This window comes from Rhipicephalus microplus, chromosome 3 (assembly GCF_043290135.1).
Source record: "Rhipicephalus microplus isolate Deutch F79 chromosome 3, USDA_Rmic, whole genome shotgun sequence".
NCBI lineage: Eukaryota > Metazoa > Arthropoda > Arachnida > Ixodida > Ixodidae > Rhipicephalus > Rhipicephalus microplus.
In genome coordinates, this window is record NC_134702.1 from 124,352,833 (window position 1) to 124,377,166 (window position 24,334).

General features: G+C 44.2%; 1 protein-coding gene and 1 long non-coding RNA gene across 2 annotated transcripts in view; one reads left to right on the forward strand and one right to left on the reverse strand.

Moving 5' to 3' along the window:
• LOC142803330 (neprilysin-1-like) overlaps nucleotides 1-24,334 on the forward strand; it is a 45,947-nt gene that overhangs the window by 20,601 nt on the left and 1,012 nt on the right. Inside the window, exons 2-3 of the mRNA XM_075888447.1 lie at nucleotides 499-731; nucleotides 2,439-2,585. Of these exons, the coding sequence (XP_075744562.1) occupies nucleotides 499-731; nucleotides 2,439-2,585 (380 nt within the window). The remainder of the gene's footprint in view (nucleotides 1-498; nucleotides 732-2,438; nucleotides 2,586-24,334) is intronic.
• LOC119188155 (uncharacterized) lies at nucleotides 3,026-4,791 on the reverse strand. The gene is made up of 3 exons (XR_012894362.1): nucleotides 4,734-4,791; nucleotides 4,619-4,668; nucleotides 3,026-4,562 (listed from the first exon to the last, which is right to left on the reverse strand). It is a non-coding gene; the product is annotated as an uncharacterized LOC119188155 (long non-coding RNA).

Genomic DNA, 24,334 nt, shown 5'->3' on the forward strand with positions numbered 1-24,334 from the left:
CGTTCTCGCGGCTGTGTTACTAGCTCTACATATACCGAATTTGGTATCACGTGGCGTGGATATACGGATGCAAATGACATGTTCAAACATGATAAATATTATATGAAGGTCATGTACGGCATAATTTACGTCTCCCTCGTAACGATGTGCTGATTCTATGCTAAACTGACATATCAGCCTTCCTCATTCGTGCTTCGCATATCATCGATTACCACTGTACGTTGGATCTGCCAATTTTTTCGCTCAAGTACCCGTGTCATACGCTTCGTGCCAGAATTACCACCACTTAAATTGCGAGCTCTGTTTGAGTGTCTGGTGTATCCTAACCTTATTAGTAATCTTTTGAGGCAGTGGCTACTCAATGAATGTCTCACGATTTTTTTTTGAGCAGTACGAAACTATATTCGAGGCAATGATGGTCTACAGAGTGTAAATTTTGTATTTACTATTTCTGTGAGCTTGCCTGGTATCAATTTGTATTTCTGTTTCATTCGACAGGACCACTTCCTGATGTATCTCACTACCGTCTTTTTACATCATGGATCAAAGCCTTATCAATTTCTACTCATCAAAAATGGGCTGACCAGACAACGCACATCTATGATGAAAGGAACTCGACCGCCTTTTACTTTCCTGACATGAATGCAATGGTGATACCAACCGCTACTATTCAACGCCCTTTTTATTATCATGATGCTCCGGAAGCCCTCAATTATGGCACCTTCGGATCGGTAAGTGTTCTGGTAATATATCACAAGGTTCTTCAGAAGCGTTACCTAAATGATAACGAAAACAGAACTGTTAAATAACCTAGGATACTCGGAATATGAAGTTCTTTCGACTAAAGGGTGTTCCACGCTGTCCCTTTGCCAGCTATATTTTGTGCAATCGTTGCGGTATCTCCTTAATACAGCTGCATAAACTGAAAGATGTATGAATAACCTGATTCTTAGATACTGTTAAGGTGCTATGAGTCACAATTCAATATTTATTAGTGTTTTATAGAGCAGTTTTTCAAGCGAACCTTGTTATGACCGACCGATTGCGGTAGCAGCGTCGTAGGCGAAAGCACGGGGGAGGCTAGAGTGCAGATATGCCACCATAAAAGCTTCGCTGGTCATACGCGCACTTGCATGCGCCGTTTTCCAATAACTCGAATCATGACCTAGAAGCGGCTAGGGTGCTCGGCTGCTCACCTGAAGGTCCGGAGTTCATTTCGGGCTGTATATCGATGGAGGCGAAAGGGCAGAAGCACGTGTACTGTGCGATGTGAATAGACGTTAAAGAACAGCAGATGGTTAAAATTTTAGAGCCCTCCCCTACGGCGCTTCTTATAATCATTTCCAGGTTTGGGACCGTAAACCCCACGTAATATTAGTAATAACTGACGATACCTCAATTTTAGCATTATAAGGTATCAACTGTTTCTCATTGAGGTAACAGCGTAAATAACTGGGCAATTTGGTTCGACATTATGGTTCAAAACAGAGCGCAAAATGTTGATACACAAGAAGGAGAAGACTTGAAAAGTGCTGAACTAGTAATTGATGTCGTCTAAACACAAAGAGCGGAAATGACTGTATTTGAGTAAGATGGAAAACTGAGCGAATCATTGAGACTTTAGCTAACACCCTGATGAAAACAATAATGTACTTTTATAAGCAGACTAATGTCGTTCGACATCACAATCATTAAATTGTCTAATGTCAGTCTAATGCGCTTTTTAATGCGTACCTAATGCGAGTCTTGTAGTAATTGGCCATCGCTAGTCTATAGAATCATGACGTTAGAGTTTCTGATGACCTTTGTCTAGCGTAAGTCTATAGAGGCCCGACATGTGAGTTTCTGATGACCAATGCCTAGCGTTAGTCTATAGAGTCCTGACGTATGAGTTTCCGATGGCCGTTGTCTAGTGAAGTGCAATCAAGTGCATGCGTTAAGTTGACATCGAACGTCATATTGTAGATATAGGCCCGATGTCAGTTACAGCACATTTACTGCACGTAGATCAATAAATTACTTCATTATTAATATGAAAGCATGCACACATTACAGGATTCTAAAGCAAATACCAGCAGACCATTTGGACCAATGAACAGATTAAGATTTTTTACATGTTAGCATCTTGCAAGGCCAGTAAATAATGCTGGAAGTATATAATGCCTACATTTGGAAACAGGCATTACATTTCATGTGCCTTGTCGCAAAGGAGCACGGATAATGTCGACTAAAGATGTGGGTTTTCGGAATGCCAACATGCGCATTGACACCCTCCTCAGATTGATGTAGCACATAAAATAATAGACAAGACTTGGTAGCATCCTTGAAAATCAGAGGCTGTTTAACCAATGTGCTTGGTTTATCCTATGCATGGTAACGTTGCGTTTGAAATTCTGGTACACTCACTTTGACCATCGACAAAACTTCTACGCTTGCAGACGGCGGGCCATGAATTCATGCATGCATTTGACGTCAATGGCTTAAAGATAGACGACAGGAAAAGAGCCCGTGCATGGCCATCACGGTCGTACATTCGTGAATATACGAAGAGGACACTCTGTCTACGGGCCTCCCATCGAGATGCCGTAAGTATACGCACCTTCAAAATATTTTTAGCATCGGTGGCTACAGAAACTGAAGCTCAATTTACGCCCCCTGACAATGGCACGGAGATCGGGCCATTAGCGCTACGTGCGAAGGTATTTTCTCTCAGGGTACGCAATATTGAAAAGGTGAAAATTACTGATGGAGAGTTGGTTACGATCATAAAGAGCTCTCCCGGGAAGCCCCGGCAAGATTGCAGCGCGAATTCATTGAACATCGCTTCGCGTATTAGTGCAGCGTGTGTGATACTAAACGGTTCACACTAAATTTTCCAACTCTTTCGGCATGCGTCAATCACTGCAGCATGTGTGTGCGGTGATTCCGACTACACCGACCGACCGACCGACCGACCGACCGCTGTCGCGCTTGTCATTGGCGATGTAGTCGGAAAATGCAAAGCATTGACCAAGTAATCAGGATGTTAGGTTCAAAAACTGTTTATTGATCAAGCTGATGCCTGCCGACGTATGTTTCTTCCATAAAAAACGTATCAAACAGGAGCACCAGGGCCTTCGGGTGAATTTTCTTCTCGCATTTTTTCACTGGAGGACACGCCCGCCACTTGTAGCGCCACATGCGGTGGTTGAAGGCGTCATCATCTGGAAACACCTAGTTGTTTGAGAGCACAATGACGGGTGTCCTGTAGATGCCTGCACTCGGAGGGGAGATGCCTGCACTCTGAGGGGTGTACTGGAGTTTCTGCCTGCACTCGGCGGGGACACGAATTCCATGCAATTTTTGGGGGGACCGCCTTCTCAACCAGGCTGTACAAGTTGTTTACAAAGGCCGATACTTCCTCGTGGACGGTGTGAAACTGAAAGTTTAAAAGTGCCATCATGGCATCAAACGACGCGGGTACATCCAAGTAATAGGTAGCGAGGTCTCCCTGTGGGGCGTCAAAGAGTGGCTGCGTGTTCTTGAACATTTCAATGAAGTCGAGGGTGGACTACGAACACATCTCATCATTAAACACTTGGATGGCTCGTTGAAGGCGCTTGTCGTTCAGGCGAATAAACCGAAAGACCGGGTCCGCCAGCCACTTGGGGGTGCGCACAACGTTGCTCCACGGCGATGCGGGGTTTTTGCGTAGCCAGTCGTAGATGGATTCTTCCGACCCTCCATTTCCACGTTTTCGGCACTTTGTACCCTTTCTAGCGCATACTTTGTCAGCCTCTCCACCGCTCGTCTGACCTCCATGGGCGTACTCACATGCAACTGAATGCGGAAGTTTCGGGTGCAGTATTTCCCAAAACTCGGTCAGGCTCGTGTCCAGGACCTTGGAATTGTCCCAAATTTTGATTTCTAATGTCGCGACTCCAATCGCTTCCTCCCACTTTAAGGTATTCTAATAGTCGGGGCTGACTATTGAGATACTGGACGAGATTGTAGAGGTCCTGTGTGTCGCGACTCCAATCGCTTCCTCCCACTTTAAGGTATTCCAATAGTCGGGGCTGACTATTGAGATACTGGACGAGATTGTAGAGGTCCTATGTGCTGGCGTTTGTAGACCAAATTGACGAGCGATTTGGTCGTCTGACGAAGCCAGCGAAAATAACACATCGGCATGTGCCGTTGCTCCAGCTGCAGTCGTGTAGGACGTGGACGTGTGGTAGAGTGGTTCCTCCTGTGTGGAGTGCGACGGCTGCGATTCCGTACTGGGTGGGTCCTTGTTCGAATCCTCTGACAATGTCATTACAAATTGTCTGAGCTTCTCCGTCGTCTCGAGCGGGAAACACATCGTGCACAAGCTTTCTTCGTTTTAGAACTGAGTGTAACTGCAATGCCCAGCGTGGAGGGGATTGTAAACTTTTCCCATCTCCTCTAGACCCTGGTTCGGGCACGTTTGAATTTGGTACTTCTTCCACGCCTCGATCAGGTTCCGCAAGTGTCGCCATGGTTTCATTATTGTCATAGGCACAGTTCTCGTGGCTCGAACCAATAAACTCTGTAGTTTGTCCCTGCGAATATAGACGGCGTCACCAAAAAGCACTTCCAATTGGTTATGTAGCAATACCTAGTCTTCTTGTTCATCATGCTGATGTTTACGTGGTTCGGCCATGGTCTCTATTCAAAGAGCAAAAAAGCAACAATTCAGAGTATAGTGTAATTGAGTAAAAAAGGGGTCTTACCGAAGGCGTACGTCTTTAGTGTCCACTTGAGGTCCTCCCGAGTGGACAGCCGGTTGGCGACTGCGATTTTTGAGCTACTAGATCCCCTTTATATACCTCTCGTGGTGGCCTTGGAAACCACCGCGCTTGCAGGAAAGTCTTGCGCAACTACTAGTTAATATGCAATGCCCTTGCGAGACGATTAAGCAAAGAAGACAAGGCGTTGGTTTAATTAATATTCCGCGAGTCCTTGCAGCCCTATGCAAAGCAGGTGCTCAGTACATATTTTTTCTTGTATGTCGTCGTCGTTGTAGCTCCACTCAGAGAAAGTGTGTGTATATATATATATATATATATATATATATATATATATATATATATATATATATATATATATATATATGTGTGTGTGTGTGTGTGTGTGTGTGTGTGTGTGTGTGTGTGTGTGTGTGTGTGTGTGCATATCATCATCATCATCATCAGCCTTACTACGTCCACTGCAGGACACAGGCCTCTCCCATGTTCCGCTAGTTAACCTGGTCCTGTGCTTGCTGCTGCCAATTTATACCCGCAAACTCCTTAATCTCCTCTGCCCACCTAACCTTCTGTCTCCCCCTAACCCGCTTCCCTTCTCTGGGAATCCAGTCAGTTACCCTTAATGACCAACGGTTATCCTGTCTACGCGCTACATGCCCTGCCCATGTCCATTTCTTCTTCTTGATTTCAGCTATGATATCCTTAACCCCCGTTTGTTCCCCAATCTACTCTGCTCTCTTCTTGTCTCTTAAGGTTACACCTACCATTTTTCTTTCCATTGCTCGCTGCGTCGTCCTCAATTTAATCTGAACCCTCTTTGTAAGTCTCCAGGTTTCTGCTCCGTAGCTAAGTACCGGCAAGATACAGCTGTTATATACCTTCCTCTCGAGGGATAGTGGCAATCTACCCGTCATCATTTGAGAGTGCTTGCCGAATGTGCTCCACCCCATTCTTATTCTTTAGTTACTTCAATCTTGTGGTTCAGCTCTGCGGTTATTACCTGCCCTAAGTAGACATAGTCTTTTACAACTTCAATTGCACTATTACCTATCTCGAAGCGCTGCTCCTTGCCGAGGTTGTTGTACATTACTTTCGTTTTCTGCAGATTAATTTTAAGACCCACCTTTCTGCTCTCCTTGTCTAACTCCGTAATCATGAGTTGCAATTCGTCCCCCGAGTTACTCAGCAATGCAATGTCATCGGCGAAGCGCAGGTTACTAAGGTATTCTCCATTGACTCTTATCCCTAACTGTTCCCATTCTAGGCTTCTGAAAACCTCCTGTAAGCACGCGGTAAATAGCATTGGGGAAATTGTGTCCCCCTGCCTTCCACCCTTCTTGATTGGTATTCTGTTGCTTTCTTTATGAAGCACTATGGTAGCAGTTGATCCCCTGTAGATTTCTTCCAGAATGTTTATATATACTTCATCTACGCCCTGATTCCGCAGTGTTTGCATGACGGCTCTTATTTCTACTGATTCAAACGCCTTCTCGTAATCTATGAAGGCTATGTATAGTGGTTGGTTATACTCTGAGCATTTCTCTATTACCTGATTGATAGTATGAATGTGGTCAATTGTTGAGTAGCCTGTTCGAAATCCTGCTTGTTCCTTTGGTTGATTGAATTCTAATGTTTTCTTTACTCTGTTAGCAATTACCTTTGTAAATAGCTTGTATACTACAGAGAGCAAGCTGATCGGCCTGTAATTTTTCAAGTCCTTGTCATCTCCTTTCTTATGTATTAGGATGATGTTAGCGTTCTTCCAAGACTCTGGTACTCTTCCCGTCAGGAGACACCTCGTAAACAGGGTGGCTAGTTTTTCTAACACAATCTGTCCTCGATCTTTCAGCAGATCTGATGTTACCTGATCCTCACCAGCAGCTTTGCCCCTTTGCATGCTCTCCAAAGCTTTTCTGACTTCTTATATCACTACTGGTGGGGTGTAATCTGGGTTACTGCTAGTTCTTATAGTATTAAGGTCGTGGTTGTCTCGGCTACTGTACAGATCTCTGTAAAACTTCTCTGCTATTTTAACTATCCTATCCTTATTGGTAGTTATTTTGCCTTGTTTGTCCCTTAGTGCATACATTCGACTTTTGCCTATCCCAAGTTACCTCTTCAATGCTTTGACACTTCCCCCGTTTTTCAGAGCGTGTTCAATTCTCTCCATGTTATACCTTCTTACATCGCATACCTTACGCATATTAATCAACTTCGAAAGCTCTGCCAGTTCTATTTTGTCTGTTGTACTTGACACTTTCATGATTTGACGCTTCTTAATTAGGTTCTTCGTTTCCTGGGAAAGCTTGCCAGTGTCCTGTCTAACTACCCTGCCTCCAATTTCCACTGCACACTCCGCAGTGATACTCGTCAGATTATCATTCATTGTATCAACGCTAAGGTTGGTTTCCTCACTAAGAGCCGTGTACCTGTTCTGCAGTGACACTCTGAATTCCTGTACTTTCCCTCTCAGTGCTAGCTGATTGACTGGCTTCTTGCGTATCAGTTTCTGTCGTTCCTTCTTCAAGTCTAGGTGAATTCGAGACCTTACCATTCTATGGTCACTGCATAATACCTTGCCTATCACTTCCACATCCTGCACGATTCCAGGGTGTGCACTCATTATAAAGTCTATTTCGTTCTTATTTTCGCCATTAGGGCTCCTCCATGTCCACTTGCGGTTTTCTCGTTTTCGGTAGAAGGTATTCAAAATCTGTAATTTATTGCGCGCTGCGAATTCTACTAGTAGCTCTCCTCTGGCGTTTCTAGTACCGATGCCATAATCTCCTATTGCCTGGTCTCCAGCCTGCTTCTTCCCTACCTTTGCATTAAAGTCGTCGCCCATCACTATTGTATATATATGTATGTATCTATATATATATATATATATATATATATATATATATATATATATATATATATATATATATATTTAAACATATCTTTTCTTAGTCTTCGACGACAATGACAGTGACGCTCCAGTAATAAAAAGTCAAACAAAAAGCTTTCTTTCATCTTGCTTTTATTGTGGAACAAAAGGCACCGAGCTTCTTGAGACCAAGGAATGCTCCTGCGCTGCCGCTAGTTTTTGGAGCTCTGCCTTGTGATCGGTGACCTCGGTCTCCATGCGAGCAAGGTTTACTAGACGCCCGTGACGTGTGAGGCTGTTGTAACTTGCTTTGATGTTTTCGTTGGTGTGACGCGAGTATGGCCCTGCGCTTGACGGCAGAGTCAGGCTGTCGGCTACTATGGTGTCCACATCAGAATGAACCATCAATTCTGTGTCAATTTGAAAAAAAAGCGGCAATATCTTAGAAAGTCGTGGTACTGCCGGGATCGTCCTTGTTCGACTTGTTTGCCGCCGACACACCGAAACTCAAACTCGGCTGAATATTGGAGTGTATCATCGGTTTTAAACCACGGGTAAAGTAAGTATTTTCCATAGAGTCTAAATATTTCACGTGGAACGTGTGCATATCGTCAAGCCGAAGACGCATGGTGACGTTCAAATCTGGCTTTTGCTCGTACGACTCGTAGTTTGACAGGTTGCTAGTAGTGTAGGATACAACGTCAGTGGGCAGGCCTAGGTGTGTTCGAGTTAGCACCTCATTCCCCGCGTTGTAAGTGGGGCCCATCTTTAGCCACGCGTCACCTCCAAACTGATACTCATTGTTGACGATGGGTGTGCCCACGTGGCCTTTGAAGGGAAACTGGTTGACAAACTTGGTCAAGTGGGGACTAGCCTTGTCAATGTGAATAAAGTCATAGGCAAAGTTCTGTCGCGGCACACCCATGCACGCAGGTATGCTCTTTTCGTAGTCGCCATTTTGCTCCTCGTTTTCCAGTGTGATTTTAGGACCCCAGTAGCTCTTAGCCAGATCGGCGTGGTCCTTCTCCTGAAATGGAGTCTAAGACTGCGGTTTCATCGGGTTGTTTTTCTCGCCTTTCTTAACGCGGCGCATGCCTGTATCCAAGGAGTGGTTTAATCCGACGGAGCTAAGACCATAAACTAGCATGTCAGAGTTGACAGGTTGGACAACCGAAGAGCCAGTCTTCCAAGGGGTGCGTAGACCATGGGGGGTAACCTTAACAGTGCAACGCACGGCTCTTGTGTGCGACGGTAAGTCAAGGTAGGTGTCTGAGGAATGTAAAGATACGGCCGGTCCACTGGCAAGCGTGAGAGGCTAGTTAAAACTCCTGGAAACGTTTTCTCAGTGTCATACACTAAATTCGTCTTCAGCATTGCATAGGCCCATGTGGTGAATATTTTGCTGTCACGAACACTGTGACCACTCCGTGGTCGCGAGGTACGCGCAAAATCTGGTGAACGAGTTCTGTGGAATTTTCACTGTCACCTCCAATTCCTGTTCCACCTGGACAAACGGGAGTGTCCAATTGCATCTGCGCCGACATTTTGGCGTCGCCGGTGCTTGAGTCAGGCTGGTATGGCTTTGCGTCTGCTGTATCTGATTGGCGGTTATTTGCACGTTTCCGTTTATCTCCTGGCACTCCATAGAGGCTACCTGCAGTGGAACCGATGACAAGGACGTGGAAGACTGGCTCGACGAATACGACCGGGTGAGCGAGCACAACAAGTGGGACGATGCGCGCAAGCCTACCGTCGTCCAATTTTATTTGACCGACGTCGCCAACCTGTGGTACCGTAATCACGAGAGGGGCCTTCCCACCTGGTTGGCCTTCCTAACGGCGTTCGCCCACTTGTTTGGCTGTCCAGCACTTCGCAAACTACGGGCTAAACTGCGCTTGCATACTAGGGCTCAGCAGAATGATGCAAAAACACCAGTTATATCGAAGATGTGGTTGATTTTGCCGGTGTGTCAACTCGGCCATGACAGAAGTCGAGAAGATCAAACACATCTTGATACGCTTGACTAACGATGCATTTCAGATGCTTGTCACCCAGAGTCCGCAAACGCTGAAGGAATTCATCCAACTTTGTCAGAGCTATGACGAGCTCTGGAATAAGCGTGACGGCACTCATCGTGCTTGCGCGCCATGTGCAACGATCTCCGCTTTAACGTCGGCTGGCATTGCTGTAGACCACACTATTTTGCTTCTCGAGATCAAGCAATTCGCACGAAAAGAGATCACTCGTCTGTTGTCCCTCATGCTTCCAATTTTCCAAACTACGGAATGCTGCTGTCGCTTTAACCTAAATATATTTCCTTCCTCTGCTGACGTCGTGTCCATATTTTTGCATCTTGTTCTGTGGTTTCTGCAGCCAGCGTCAGTAACTCCGTCTCCTATAGAGTTAATTCTTTTTTCGGCACAACTGCTTTTGCTGATTCTTTGACTTTACTCCACAATATTTGGTCTCGTCACAACTTGACCCTATGCCCCACCATAGTGGTCTAATGGCTAAGGTACTCGGCTGCTGACCCGCAGGTTGCGGGATAAAATCCCGGCTTTGGCGGCCGCATTTCTGATGGAGGCGAAAATGTGGTAGGCCCACGTACTCAGATTTGAGTGCACGTTAAAGGACCCCAGGTGGTCAAAATTTCCGGAGCGCTCCACTACGGCGTCTTTCATAATCAAATGGTGGTTTTGGGGCGTTAAACCTCACGAATAAGTCAATCAACCTGTTCCCCCTTGTGCGAAAATTGCAGTTTTGGGCTTGCTTCCATATTTATACAATGAATGTATAAACCAACTCGCCTTCCTGCTGACACCAGTTAAAGAAGCTGAAGCTTCCAGCGATTTCATGCGGAGTGGGATCAAAATAGTTTTTCAGCTCGCTCACAACTTGCTCATACTTTGTCTTGCTCGGCTTCTCTGGCACAAGTCTTCCAAACAAAATATCGACTATTTTCGATCCAAGTGCGGCTACTAGCAGTCTTGTTAGAATCATCAGTAATTCCACTCGCTTCGTAATAAGCATCAGCTTTGATAAGGTAGGACGACCACTTATCTTTTTCTTCGTTCAACTCCAGTAGCGCTTGACTCATGGTGCTTCGTGGGTCCTTTTTGTCGTCCTGGACGTCCCTGAGAGTAGTTCTCATCACCACTTTTGAAAACGCAAGTGGCTAGATCGTTCTGCAATGAACGGACAGGCATCGACTAGCAAAAAGATGTGCGTTTGTTCGAAGCACGTTAACTTAAAGAAAACGAGGTGGGCAAGAAGGAAGAAGAAATGTACAGGGAATGCGAAGTGTTCGACTGCGCATCAGCAAATGGTGGCTTGCAGGTAGCAGCAAAAACCAGGAGCCGCAGTTCCAATGGTAATGTATGTCGTGTGTTATTTCATATACACTCACTCGCAAGCATGATGCTGCACAATCATCCAGTGTAGTACTTCGCTTAAGAAGCATTTGCTGTAATTCTGTTCTTTTTGCTTTATACGTTTTAACTTTCAATTGCTCTAACTATTGTGTAATGCTTGTAACTATTGCTTCTATGCCCTGTTGTTTCTATTTTTATATGCACGTTGTTTTTTGTCCTATCATCCCTCTTAGGCCACGAAATACAATATTGTAACGCGTCCGGTTCGTTTTGCTGTCTGCCAGACTCTGCCACTCAAGCCACCAATTGGCTTTGACAGGCCTGGTCACTTGTACTGTTTTATTTGTAGAAATAGAAAGTATTATTATTATTATTATTATTATTATTATTATTATTATTATTATTATTATTATTATTATCAACATTCGAAGCTTGTCATGTAACAACAAGACTACATGGTAACCTCATGATGTGCTCGCGGCCGTTTAACTGGCTTCTGATGTACCAAACTCGGTATTACGCAACGCGAATGGACGACATAGGTGAGTGAGACATCCAAACATGATAATCACGACATGCGTGTCATGTGAAAACATGAGTACATGCCACAGTCAAGGCGCCAGTACAGTTCGGCGTGACGTGGTGCGCGTGCTCACCGGCGTTCATTTCGTCGCGTCGCGGTGGCGTTGCCACGCCAGGCGCCGGTCCTGCTATATACTCGCCGGGGCGCGCCATGCTGCCTTGCTTTGACGCATGCGCGTTTCGGCACGTCTGGCATCCCTCCATCACGCATGCAGCATGTTGAATTTCGCGCCAGTCACTCTCGAGCCGCGGTGACGGACGCTGGTCGCGCCTAGTGTCAGACTATAGAGTACTCGCGTTTTGCAAACCTTGCGTCGCTGTGCCCAGCGTGCGCGCGCGTCAACGCTACATTGGAGTATATCGGGCCCTTAATTATGTGCTCGCGGCTGTTTTGCTAGCTCCACATATACCAAATTCGGTGTTACGTGACGTCAATAGATGACGAAATATATGACTGGTACAAACATGATAATCCTGACATGCGTGTCATTAAAGAACATGACATTATACCAAGCTTATAACATGCTCGTGGCCATTTCGCTAGCTCCATATATGCTAAATTTGGTATCACGTGACTTGAATGAATGGCGAAGGTAAACTACACATCCAAACATGATAATCATGACACGGAAGTCACGTAAGGCATCATTTATTTCACTCTCGTACCGTTGTGCTGAGTTTAAAATGTCATAACAACCTTTCTCATTCGTTCTTCGCATATCAGCAATTCTCACTGTACGTGGGAGCTGCAATTTTTTTTATTTTCATGCACCGTGCAGCCAATAGCGTTGTTTGCCGCAAATCGAGTTTTTCAGTCGCGACAAACGCGGTGTTCGCGGTTTCAGATCTAGTACCTAGCGACAGGTAATCGTTTATATGCGAAGCACGAATGAGGAAGGTTGATATGTCCTATTAAAATCAGCCCTACGTTAAGCTGTACTTGTCTGCCATGCCATACCTTTCATGTTTGTATGTGTCATTTAGCTTCGTCCTCACTTCACGTGATGTGAAACCAAATTCACTATCCCGTCAAGTGATAAATGGAGCTAGTCAATCGGCTGCGAGGGCACTGTGCGTGAAACGTTTAGTCATGTTTACCTAACACGCATGTCATGATTTGAGCGTTTCTGTTTCTGTTTGAGCGTGTCATTCACTTTCGTTGTTCATTCACGTCCCATCATACGAAATTTGGTATATGTGGAGCTGGCAAAAGGGCCGCGAGCACGCTATCAACGTAGCTTGTATTCAAGTTTCACATCACACGCATAACACGATTATCATGTTTAAATGTGTCATTCACTTTCGTTTATTCACGTCGCGAGATATCGAATTCGCTATATGTAGAGCTAGGGAAACGGCTTCGAGCGTGCTATAAGCCCAGCATATAGTGATGTTTTACATAACACACATGTCATGAATATTATGTTTGAACGTGTCATTTGCCTTCGTCTTTCATTCACACCGGGTAATACGAAATATGGTATATAAGAAGCTGGTGAAAAGACCGTGAGCACGCCATGAGCGTGGAATGTTGTTATTTTCCGACATCACACTCATGTCAAGGTTATCATGTTGCACCAGTCATGTGCCTTCGTCATTCATTGACGTCACGTAACACCGAATTTGGTATATGTGAAGCTTGCGAAGCGGACACGAGCGCATCATGAGCGTTGTATGTAGCCATGTTCTAACAAAACACGCATGTCATGATTATCATGTTTCCACAAGTCATGTACCTTTGTCATCTGTTCACGTCGCGTAATACCAAATCTCGTATATGTGAAGCTAGCGAAATGACCGCGAGCGCTCGACGAGCGTTGCGTGTAGTCATGACAAGTCATATCATGAAAATCATGACACGGATGTCATGATTTTCACGTTAGATTTGGTTGGCCATGCAGTCATGTCATACCATATAAGTTCAGCAAAAAGTCATGTGAAAGAAGCCACCGCAAGAGCAGCAAGTACTCCAAAATATTATGGCAATAATGAAATTGATGTCATGACCTTCACGTTACGACTTGTGAATTGAGCTCGTCAAACAGTCATGTTGTGCCATACTGATTTTGGTACCGATACAATTAATGAGACGACCAGGAGAGCTACAAGTCAAAGGCGCCCAGACAGACACAGACAGACAGACAGACAGACAGACAGACAGACAGACAGACAGACAGACAGACAGACAGACAGACAGACAGACAGACAGACAGACAGACAGACAGACAGACAGACAGGCAGGCAGGGCAGGCAGGGCAGATAGATAGATAGATAGATAGATAGATAGATAGATAGATAGATAGATAGATAGATAGATAGATAGATAGATAGATAGATAGATAGATAGATAGATAGATAGATAGATAGATAGATAGATAGATAGATAGATAGATAGATAGATAGATAGATAGATAGATAGATAGATAGATAGATGCAATCAACTTCGCCGAAGGTCGCTAAAAAATGCTTCGCATTTATTGTTTTTATTTATGTATTTATTTCTGCTGACTTGCTTTGCATGCCATAAGCAGGAGTGGGTTATACAAAAAGCTAAAATAGACAAAAGTAACGAACTGTGAAAACACATTGTGGGAAAAGGCAAAATTGTTAAGAGATCTGTCTTGAACGGCATATACAGCGTGTGAAATACTGGAAAAAGTATAATAAATAAAAAACGCAAAATATTGCCGGTGAAAATGCCGGCAAGCAAATGCATGAATAAAAAACAACAGAACAAAAGAAACAAACCGTAGCTAAAGGAAGTAAAGACAGAGGAAAGAATAAAAAAGTTAAAGAACGTGACGAGAATGCGCCAAACAGCACTTGATTACTGTGCGCTCAACTCAGCAACAGAATATGTTTGTGTTGAAACACCTTGTGTCATAGATTAGTAAGAGCATGGAGAAAAGTCGATATGGTTGGGCTGTGCAGTACATATTCAAGCAATGCATTCCATTCATGAATGGCACGCGACAAAAAAAAAAGGCTGTTTGAAGATGTTGGTTCGACAGAAATATTCAGTTAATTTGAGCGAATGAGATTACCTATTAGGGCGCCGGCCACACGGTTTGATGACCAAATTCTTTCTATTTTAACGTGTCGGTGGTGAATAAGGTATAACATTTTAACTCTTTCTCAATGGCGCCGTGTCTCTGGAGGTTCAAGGTTCGCGTCTTGTAGTAAAGCACTTACGGATGTGTGACGATGGTAGGAATTGAAAATGAATGTGACTGATTTGGGTTGTATGCTGTCGATTTCACTTGTGGGTGTCTGGTTGCAGGAACCCCAGACAGGAGCAGCATATTCTAACAGTGGCCTTATGTATGTTTTGTATGGCAACAATTTTATGTCACTTGTGCATTCATACAAGATTCTCCTGAGATATCCAAGCTTTTTCATGGCTTTATTTTTAATGTAAGCTATGTGACTATTTCATCTAAAGCCCCACGTGATCAATAGGCCAAGTTATTTATATTCAGTAACAAACGATAAGTTATAACCGCTAATGCTGTATACAAAAGGTAATGGATTTTTTTGTGTGTTATTATCACCGAAACTGCTTTTTAGGTGAAGGTTCAACTGCTATTCTAAGCACCAAGTAGCTATTACGGATAAAGATGAATTCAGTGGAGCCTGATCTACTTCGGTGCGAATTTTTCGGTAAAGTATACAGTCGTCTGAAAACAGTCGAATGTTAACATGTATGTTTATTACTATGTCATTAATAAACAGTAGAAAAAATATAGGGTCTAGGACTGATCCTTTGGTGCACCAGACTGCACATCAGAATTGACAGATTTAGCGTCTTCAACAACTGTCTGCCGCCTACCACTGAAATACGCCTCTATCCATCGAAGAAGGCAGTCATTTTTTAGAATAGGTTTTAATTTTGATAACAACTTTTGATGGGATAAACGGTCGAAGGCCTTCTCAAAATCTAAGAATATTATGTCGATCTCACCTTGGTTGGCAGTGTTGCCGCAATTTTGTGCACAGTTTCCGGTAGTTGGGTTACAGTTGATTTTCCGCAGCGGAAGCCGTGGTGCCGGGTGTTACTGAGACTAATATTTTTAATAAAGTCTGAAATGCGCTTAGATATATCGTGTTGCATGAGTTTTGATGACGTGCAAAGTAACGAAATAGGACGGTAAGAGGCAAGCAGTGAATGATCTGTTGATTTAGGGATAGGCATAATCTTCGCATGCTTCCAGTCATGAGGTGTTTCTGCACGTGAAAGCGATTTTTTGAAGATAATGCAAAGATGTTTGGCGCACTTTTTGGCGTATCTCCGGAGGAAGGCATTCGGTATTTTATCGACACCTTGCATTTTTTACATCGATATCAGAAGCATGCACTGCACTCCCGCTTCATTCACATGGAGAGGACCTATGGGTGAAGTCTCATGAGGAATAGCTATGGGTGGTATCTCGCCGCTGTAATTTGTGAATACAGAACAGAAGTACTCATTCAAAGCATCTGCAATTAAAAGATTGTCGTTTAGTAAGGTGCTGTCAACCCGAATATCAGACACGCGGGTCTGTTTTGGCGATAAGTACCACCAGAACTATCAGGGGTTGACAGAAGAAAGTCTTGGAGTAAACAATTTGTTAGTGGTGTTTTGCTTCCAATATGCCAATTTTGAACTGTCGGTGCAAGTTTCTTAGCTTATTAAAGTTGGCCCTCGATGGCAGAAATTTTTTCTTCTTTTTTATTTTTTTTTCAATTTACGTCCAAGGCGCAACAAGTCTTGTGTCATCCAAGGATTCGTTTCACGTACAACTTTTCGTTTTTTGGGCACAAAATTGTCATTGCACTCGTGGACTTGTTTTTCAAAAAAGGACCATAATCTATCAATGGATGCATCGTGTGATTCAGAAAGGCTTACAAATTAGAAAACTCATTATCTAAAGTGCCACGTATGTCAACGTCACTAGCACGTGAGAAAACAGGAATGAAATGCTGACTTTAAGAAGGTTTTAATCGGAAGTTTATCTCTAGCGTAAGACACACCATTTTGTGATCTGAAATTCCCTCAAATACAAAGAGTCTTGGGCTGCGCTGTAGGAAGTGGTCGTTTGTAAAAAGAAAAAGATGCAACATGTTACTCGCTCAGGTCTGTTGCTTTGCTAATTGCGTCAGCCCATGAAGACAGACGATATCAGTTAATACTTCTGCTGCCGCACAAAGAGCACTTGGAAATTCGGTACACCAGTCGACCAATGGGATGATGAAGTCATCAGTGAGCGAAATGTTTTTGCTATCCTTACGAGCTGTACAAAGAAATTCATTCAAGTTGTCGAAAAACGTGTCATAGTTTGGTGGGGGGTAAAAGCCAGCAAATACAAGATGGAAGTCACCCTAAAATACTTTCGCAATGACGCATTCAGGGCCTGCTACATCCGGTAACCTTTGGACATGCAGGAATTCACGACACGGTAAAGCAACTCCACCTCCCCGGGAATTTCGGTCTTTCCTGTATGTTTTGAAACCGGGTGGTGTTATCTCACAGTCTGCGATAGCAGAGTGCAGCCAAGTTTCTGCTATTATTACGACGTGTGGCTCATGTGCCACTACAATGCTTTGCAAGTCGCTAAGCTTGTTTACGATACTGCGAGCAGTTATATCAATGCTGCAGAAGCACTTTGGGTGACCAAAGCAGTTTACGGCTTTATCCTAGATTTTTTAGGTCCTAAAACGGGAATTCTTTTCATCTTAGCAGCATCCCTTGCGTATGCGTCCCCATTTATGATAACTTTGCCATGTGCGAGCTTCACTTTCAGGTCTTTCTTTCTCTAGTTTGCAGTGTTTTCCCATAAGTGCTTCCTGGTTTGCCTAGTCCCCGGTGAAAAGTTCTCCGCAATAGAGATATCTCTTTCTTTCGGGTTAGCGCAATTTCTAAGCACAATTATTTCTTCACGGTGGTCAATTAACCTTAGTACCACTGGTCTGTTCTTGTTTCGTTTTTTTGTTCCATTCGGTGAATTCTTTCAACTGCTGTGACCTTCACACCAAGCATGTTTCTAAATATTTCACAAACTACTGTATTCGTTAGCGATTGGAATGTTTCATCAGGGCGTTCTGATAAACCAAACACGAGAAGGCCTCTGCTTCTATCTGCTAGGTATATTAACTTCTTTTGCATGGTCTGAATTGTAGCCTCAAAGCTAGAAATTTCGCCTGTGAGTTCTGTGAACGCTGCTGTCGAATTTTCGAGTTTGGACTAAATGGTGCCATGCCTAGCTTGCTTGGTTTTTTAGCCTTCACGGTTTCGACGCAACATTTCCTCTGTGTTTGGTCCTAGGTTAGATTCCACGTCACCACACTGTATCTGTAACGAGCATACAACATCATGAACAAAAAAAACACAATTTTGATACACATGTGGGGCACCTCCGCTCAATGAAACAACAGCTACTAGTTTTGATAGCACAGTAATTACTACAAACCTGCATGAATTACAGGAACGGGTCCATCATTCTCGTCGGACAGCAGTGACGTGCCTACTGAAGAAGTAGCAGTTCGGCCCGTCTTTTATATACGTTCGCATGGAAGACGTCGAAATCGGGGGTGGGTACATTTTGCTACAATCGCTGCCGAAGTAACACAGAAGCCCATCTGCGCAGGCACATTGAGCGATGTCAGTCTATGCGATGACGTACTTTTCCACATCTTCAGATTCACTGATCCATCCAGTCGAGCAGAAGAGGGCAATCTGCATGAAATACAGGAACAGGTTCACCATTCTCGTCGGGGAGCAGCCGATGTGTACTGTAGAGCGAACAAAACAAAGAGCGTGCTAGGCTCGGCGCAGGCGTTTCACAGGGGCGTCTCAAGCACACATTTCCTGACATTCTTGAGAGGAGTCCAGCCAGCGAACGTTCGAGTCTGAAGCTGGAGCGAACGAGCAAGTGTTGCGCAGGGAGGAGGGAGAGTGAACGGTGAGAGAAAGAGCGGCGAAGCACTGCATATGTCATTGTAGCTGTAATTACATTATCACAAACGCTAAATAAACGCTGGTAGCACAAACGCTACAAACGCGCACTGAATTGAGGCTGTTGCACGTCACGTTCAAGTCAAGGAGGTGGGGGCTGCGGTAGCTAGGGGCAAGGTTAAGCGTGCGCGCCCACAGCTGTTGCTGACAGGGGTCGACGCCGAAACGTGACATGGGGGTGGAGGGGAGGGGCCTCGGTTGTTAGGATATGCACGCTCCAGCTGTTGCTGTGGGAAAGGGGCGTTCGACGGATCCCGAAGGACGCCTGACAGCCTTACCAAGAAATGCATTTGCATTTAAAAATCCACAGAGTGGATAATGATGACTAGGGCAATGCTTCGAAGGGCTTTATGCAAACCGTGGATCATCCGCTGATCGCGTCCATTCGTCCCTTCGATCATTCGTCCATTCGTCTGTGTGTGTGTGTGTGTGTGTGTGTGTGTGTGTGTGTGTGTGTGTGTGTGTGTGTGTGTGTGTGTGTGTCTGTCTGTCTGTCTGTCTGCTTGTCTGTCTTTATGTATGTATGTATGTATGTATGTATGTATGTATGTATGTATGTATGTATGTCTTTGCCTGCTATATGTTTATGGTCCGGGCCGATGATTTGTTTTTTACCTCACAATAAAGACTGTCTGTCTGTGTGTACGCCTGTCTGTCTGTATGTCTTTCCGCCCATCCATCTGTCCATTCGTTAACCTTCATCATTTATTCTTGGATTGATGCATGCTTAGAGCGTCCGCTTTATAACGGGTGGTGACGTGTGTGCCCCCAGCCTCGCCGAAAAAAGAAAACTATTTTTTATGTTGGCCTAATTTCTTATCTACTTCAATAAAGCTATCTCATTTAAACAAAAAGTATATGTATGTTCTATCTCTGCCTCTTCAGGCAGAATGACGTCATTTTCACACTATTTCAAATCTAAATCAAAAACCTTTATTTGTCGCAAAAAATATACACGCATTGGGGTTAGTATATACAATAGGAGGTCCCATAGCACAAGGCTGGAAGGTGACCTCCTGATTTATGTTCTTTATCTCTACATTTTGGCCACCAATAGTCTAAATGTCTCTTATTTGCTTCTATTACGGGCGTGTTTAGCTTTCCATGAATGTCCCTAAAACCCAAAGCCTCATAAGTGCTGGTCCCCTCATGTACACATTTGTGGATACCGGCGCATTCAGTCAGACCATGTTCCATCATTCCCTTAGCTCCTCTAAAGGATATACACTGTCCTTTATTGAATCTCGCTTTATAACTACGTGTTGTGAGGAAACCCGACCTCAATTCGAACAGTAAGCTGTTTCCCCTTGAATTATCATAAACCCTCTCCCGCCTTACTTCGTTCTTGTTCTTTCGGTAGATACTGATAGCCGGCTTTTTTTTCATTGATGTCTTTCAATAAATCCTCTTTGCGTCTCTCACTTTTCGCGTAATGCTCCTTTTTGCCATATCGCCCACACTACCTGCCGTAACTTACTGGAGAGACTCCTAGTTTTTTTCCCTCCAATTTGGGCTCATGCTCTTCCCATACAAATGCCTGTACACTTTCTCAGCCTATCTACTCTCCTTCATTTTACTAAGCCTCTCTTGACTCTGAGCTTCCCTTACTTCAAAGCCTGTTCATCCCCTAACACCCTTTACAGCCTCATTCGTCGTCTTCCCTTGAGCGTCCAATGCGAGGCGTCCCGCACTCGTTTGATTTGCATACATCCCTGATCGCCCCACTGAGTTCATGCACGCCTATGAGTTCCCGAATGTAAGCCCTAGATTCATTACGCTTTTCCACAGACCTCTAAGGACTTCATTCCTCTTGTATCCCCTTAACACTTTGTGCTTCATTATTGCAGCATTCCTCCTTGCCTTTGCTTCCGATTTTAGGGGCGAAGCTCTTTATGGCGTGGCTTGTGCATCCCTCATAGTAGGTAACCACCAGTGGCACATACCCGAAATAGCGGTCCTTACGATTTTGACCTCCAAGGCGGTTCCGGTGAGAGATTTCTTCTGTGCATTGTTGAACAATAAAAGATAGTGCTCAATGCACATGTTAATGGCTGCTAAGGGGGAATGAGAGACAGGAGCATTCGGCCTTTAGGTAACGCGCACGCTGCGATCCCCATCAGCAGCTATTGGCATGTACATTGAGCAAGATCTGACAAGAAAGGGTTGCTACGTTATACTCACTGGGTGTAACCTCCTTGGTTTTAGAAAGGTTTAGCGAGCGTTGGGCCGCATAGCCATGAATACAGTGAACTAGTATATACCATGAACACGAGGTGGTTAAAGGTGGGAAGTAAACCCGAAGCGCAACCGTAAGAAAGTGTGCACGTGCCACCTCCCGTTTAGTCCTTGAAATGTCCGCTGGATGGCGGTGCTTCTATATTAAGAATATATGATGAAAAGGTGCGAGATGGTGGTACTTGGAGTGCTGAATAGATGGACGAACAAACAAACAGACATATGCATGGATGGACGCATGAACGGACGCAGGCGTGGATGCATGGACGAACGCAGGGACGGACGCACGAACAGACGCACGCATGGACGGTTAGACAGACGTACGCAGGAACGGATGGAAGCAAGAACGAATGGGCAGACGAATGCTTCGCCCCGCTCCCCATCATTCACTCCGTGGACATGCTGCCATTTTTTTTCTCCTTCACCTCCATAAATCTATCTTCCTCATTGATCCATACTCCGAGGTACCTGTACTCACTTGCACTCGGAATTTCTTGGCCCTGTATTGCAACCGCCTGGTCTTCGTGATCATTGCCCACCATCTATTCACATTTCGTAGCACTAAAATCTTGTCCTAGAGCCTCACCTTCCCTTCTTCATATATGTGCAAGCTGCTGTATATCATTTTGACTGTCCTCAAATAGGACAATATCATATGCATAGTATAGGCCTGCAAGCTTCTGCTCAACCATCACGCCAGGCCGCTTGGTTGGCAGAATAAATCCAGTGTAGGAACCTTTTAGCGCTTTTGCCATCTTCAGCATGTACAGCATGTGTAACAGCGGAGACAAGGAACATTTCTGTCTCAGCAACTTGTTAATTTCAACGCTGTCGATGTTTTTTATTCCTTCCCATTCCATGCAAACTGTGTTTCCCCGGTACACTTCTCTCTAAAGCTGTACACAGTCGCCATCTATGCCCACTTCATTACGTATATCCACCAAAAATTTCTCATTAACATTGTCTTACGCCCCAGTTATGTCCAGTTAAGCTACGTATAAGGGCCTGCTTTATATTTTAGATATTTTTATCCACTTAACAACATCAGGTTATAGTATAACCGCCTGCCAATTTGGAATCCAGTATGAGGCTCTACCAAAATATCATTTTGCTCTGCCCGCGTTTCTGTTTTACTTTTACTGTGTGCGATGCCAACCTGTGTCGCACAGGTGTAATGATTAGCGGTCTTTACGAGTGAGCGTTAGCATTTAATCCTTTGCCTTTATAGATTTGGTTCAATCCACTTTTCCTCCCACGTGTGTGGTATTTCTTTCTTCTGTAAGCACTTTTCTATTGATTACAGCATTGCATCCGCAATGCTGTTTTCTAGTTATTAAACGAGGTGGACGGAAACCCCGTCCAAATACAGAGTAGTGTGCTTAGGAATTTTTCTTTGGTCTTCTTCCATTTTAAATCCTCAAGTACTATCACTTTCGTATTTGCATTTTTTCATACTTTTACTCACCGGGGAAGTCCCCTGGGCAACCTTTTAAGCAAATATGATGTTACCTTTTGGATATAACCTAATGCTTCGTTCCCTTCCAATTTCTTTCCTCCTTCACCTACCATATGCTGTTTCATCGTGAGAGTCTCTCTGCCTAGCGCTTTTGGGTGGCACCAAAATATTCTAAGCTTGGCCTTCTTATTTTCATAAATCTCGGTCATCAAGCGTTCACTTTCACCTTTAATTTGACCTCGAACAATTTCTGCATAGTGTTTTTTTTCTATATATATTTCCAATATTTGGTTAACGTCCTTCCGTGGCCACTTCTCTCTTTTTGCCTGTCTGTGTTAACACTTATGACTCACTTCGCTTCTCGATCGCATCCCGGATTTCTCTGTTCCACCGACTTTTAGGCTCTCTTCTTCGTTGCCAGGAAGTCGTAATATTCTATTTTTAAAACTTCCTCACCGTTACTTTCAACAGCTCACTATACTTCCAGTGTTTTCTCGGTAGTTTTCCTACTTCATTCTCGAGTCTTGCGGCCATATTTGTTCTTTTTGCTTCATTTAAACACGAGCTTCGAAACATTGACTGTATGTTCTTATTTTCAGTTTATATCACCGAATGCAATACGTTTATTATCACTACCCAAGCTGTTATAGCCTTCATCGTCTTTTAAGATGTCTCTAAGTTTGCCATAGACTCTCTCTGTCACAAAACACTAATAAATGCTGGATCGCCAGTCTCTGACTTCCCACGTAATCTGTCACCCACACTTGGGCCCCCTTTAACTATCTCAATACTATGTTGCTCCCACAGATCTAGCAATAACGTGCCATGGGTGTCTGAATATCCGTCAAAATCCTCTACGTAAGCATCCATGTCCCCTAGAAGGATTAGTTTGGCTCCCTGTCCCAATTCTCTGATATCGGTGCATTTTCAATTTACTGTCTCCAAATTCTTTGTCTCGCAGTTATTCCCCATCCGCACGTAAGCTACACCTAGCCGCGCTTTTTTTCCCCACACTGTGAGCGAAACAAAGAGATACTTTGAACCCGTTGCTTCACTCTATCCTATTTTGCTTTGCAATGAATCGGTACTACAACGCTCCTATCTTATCGTTGAAGTATGATCCTACTGCATCTTTCCCAAATATAACTCGGAATCTGTGGTGGCTCTTCTAAGTCTCTAAGGTGTGTTTCTGTAACTGCATTCACACCTATATGTTCCTTGTTTAACTGCTCCTCAATGTCTATTTTCCCTTTTTCTGCCACCCTGCATCTTAATGTAACCAATTGCAACACGTACCTTTTCCCTTCTTTCACAGTTTGTAGGTTTTTCCCCATACAACCTGTCAAAGAGTCGCTCTGGTTGTTTTCTTCGTTACGAGCTACCCTGCACACCGAAGGGCCCGCGTGCACCCTCCCCCCAAAAAAAAGCTACTGCACGTCCTGCAAAACGCCTACCCACCTCCTGACCTAGCCTTATATGGAAGTGAATTCTGTCTCGTTGAAGAACACCCCCCAATATGCACCTCTCTGTTTATTTTTGCTACCTAAATTCTCTCGACTCATCTGCCATACCTTTTTGTTTGCGTTGACAAATACTTTTTGCAGGTTGCCGTCACGCACTGGTACCTTCAGTATCGTGTATATCAATACCTGCACCCGGGTGAAATGGCGCGCATGTCATCACCCCTTCGACCAATGTGGTCGCTAATAATGACAATTCTTTATACAAGACATCATTTAAACCACTCACAAATATGACAACGTTTCGTGCATTAGCTTTAGTAATGAGTTCTGCGCTTGCTTGCCTCATCATTGCTTCCAGCTCTTCACTACTTTCATCACTGCTTCTAGCTCATCATATACAAGTACCGCTATCAAGAGACATTCCAAGGACTAAAACGAGGGAGGCTACTATACACAGCAGGCGAACGACCCATGCCTTATGAGGTTTCGCTGCTGAAATAGGCGAATCAGTATCTTGAGGTCATAGGGTATATTGAGCTTTATTCACAGGGCCTGTGGGCTAGCCGAATGTGAAAGCTGAAATGTGTTTTAGTGTTTCAAACACTGAGTGGTATGAAAA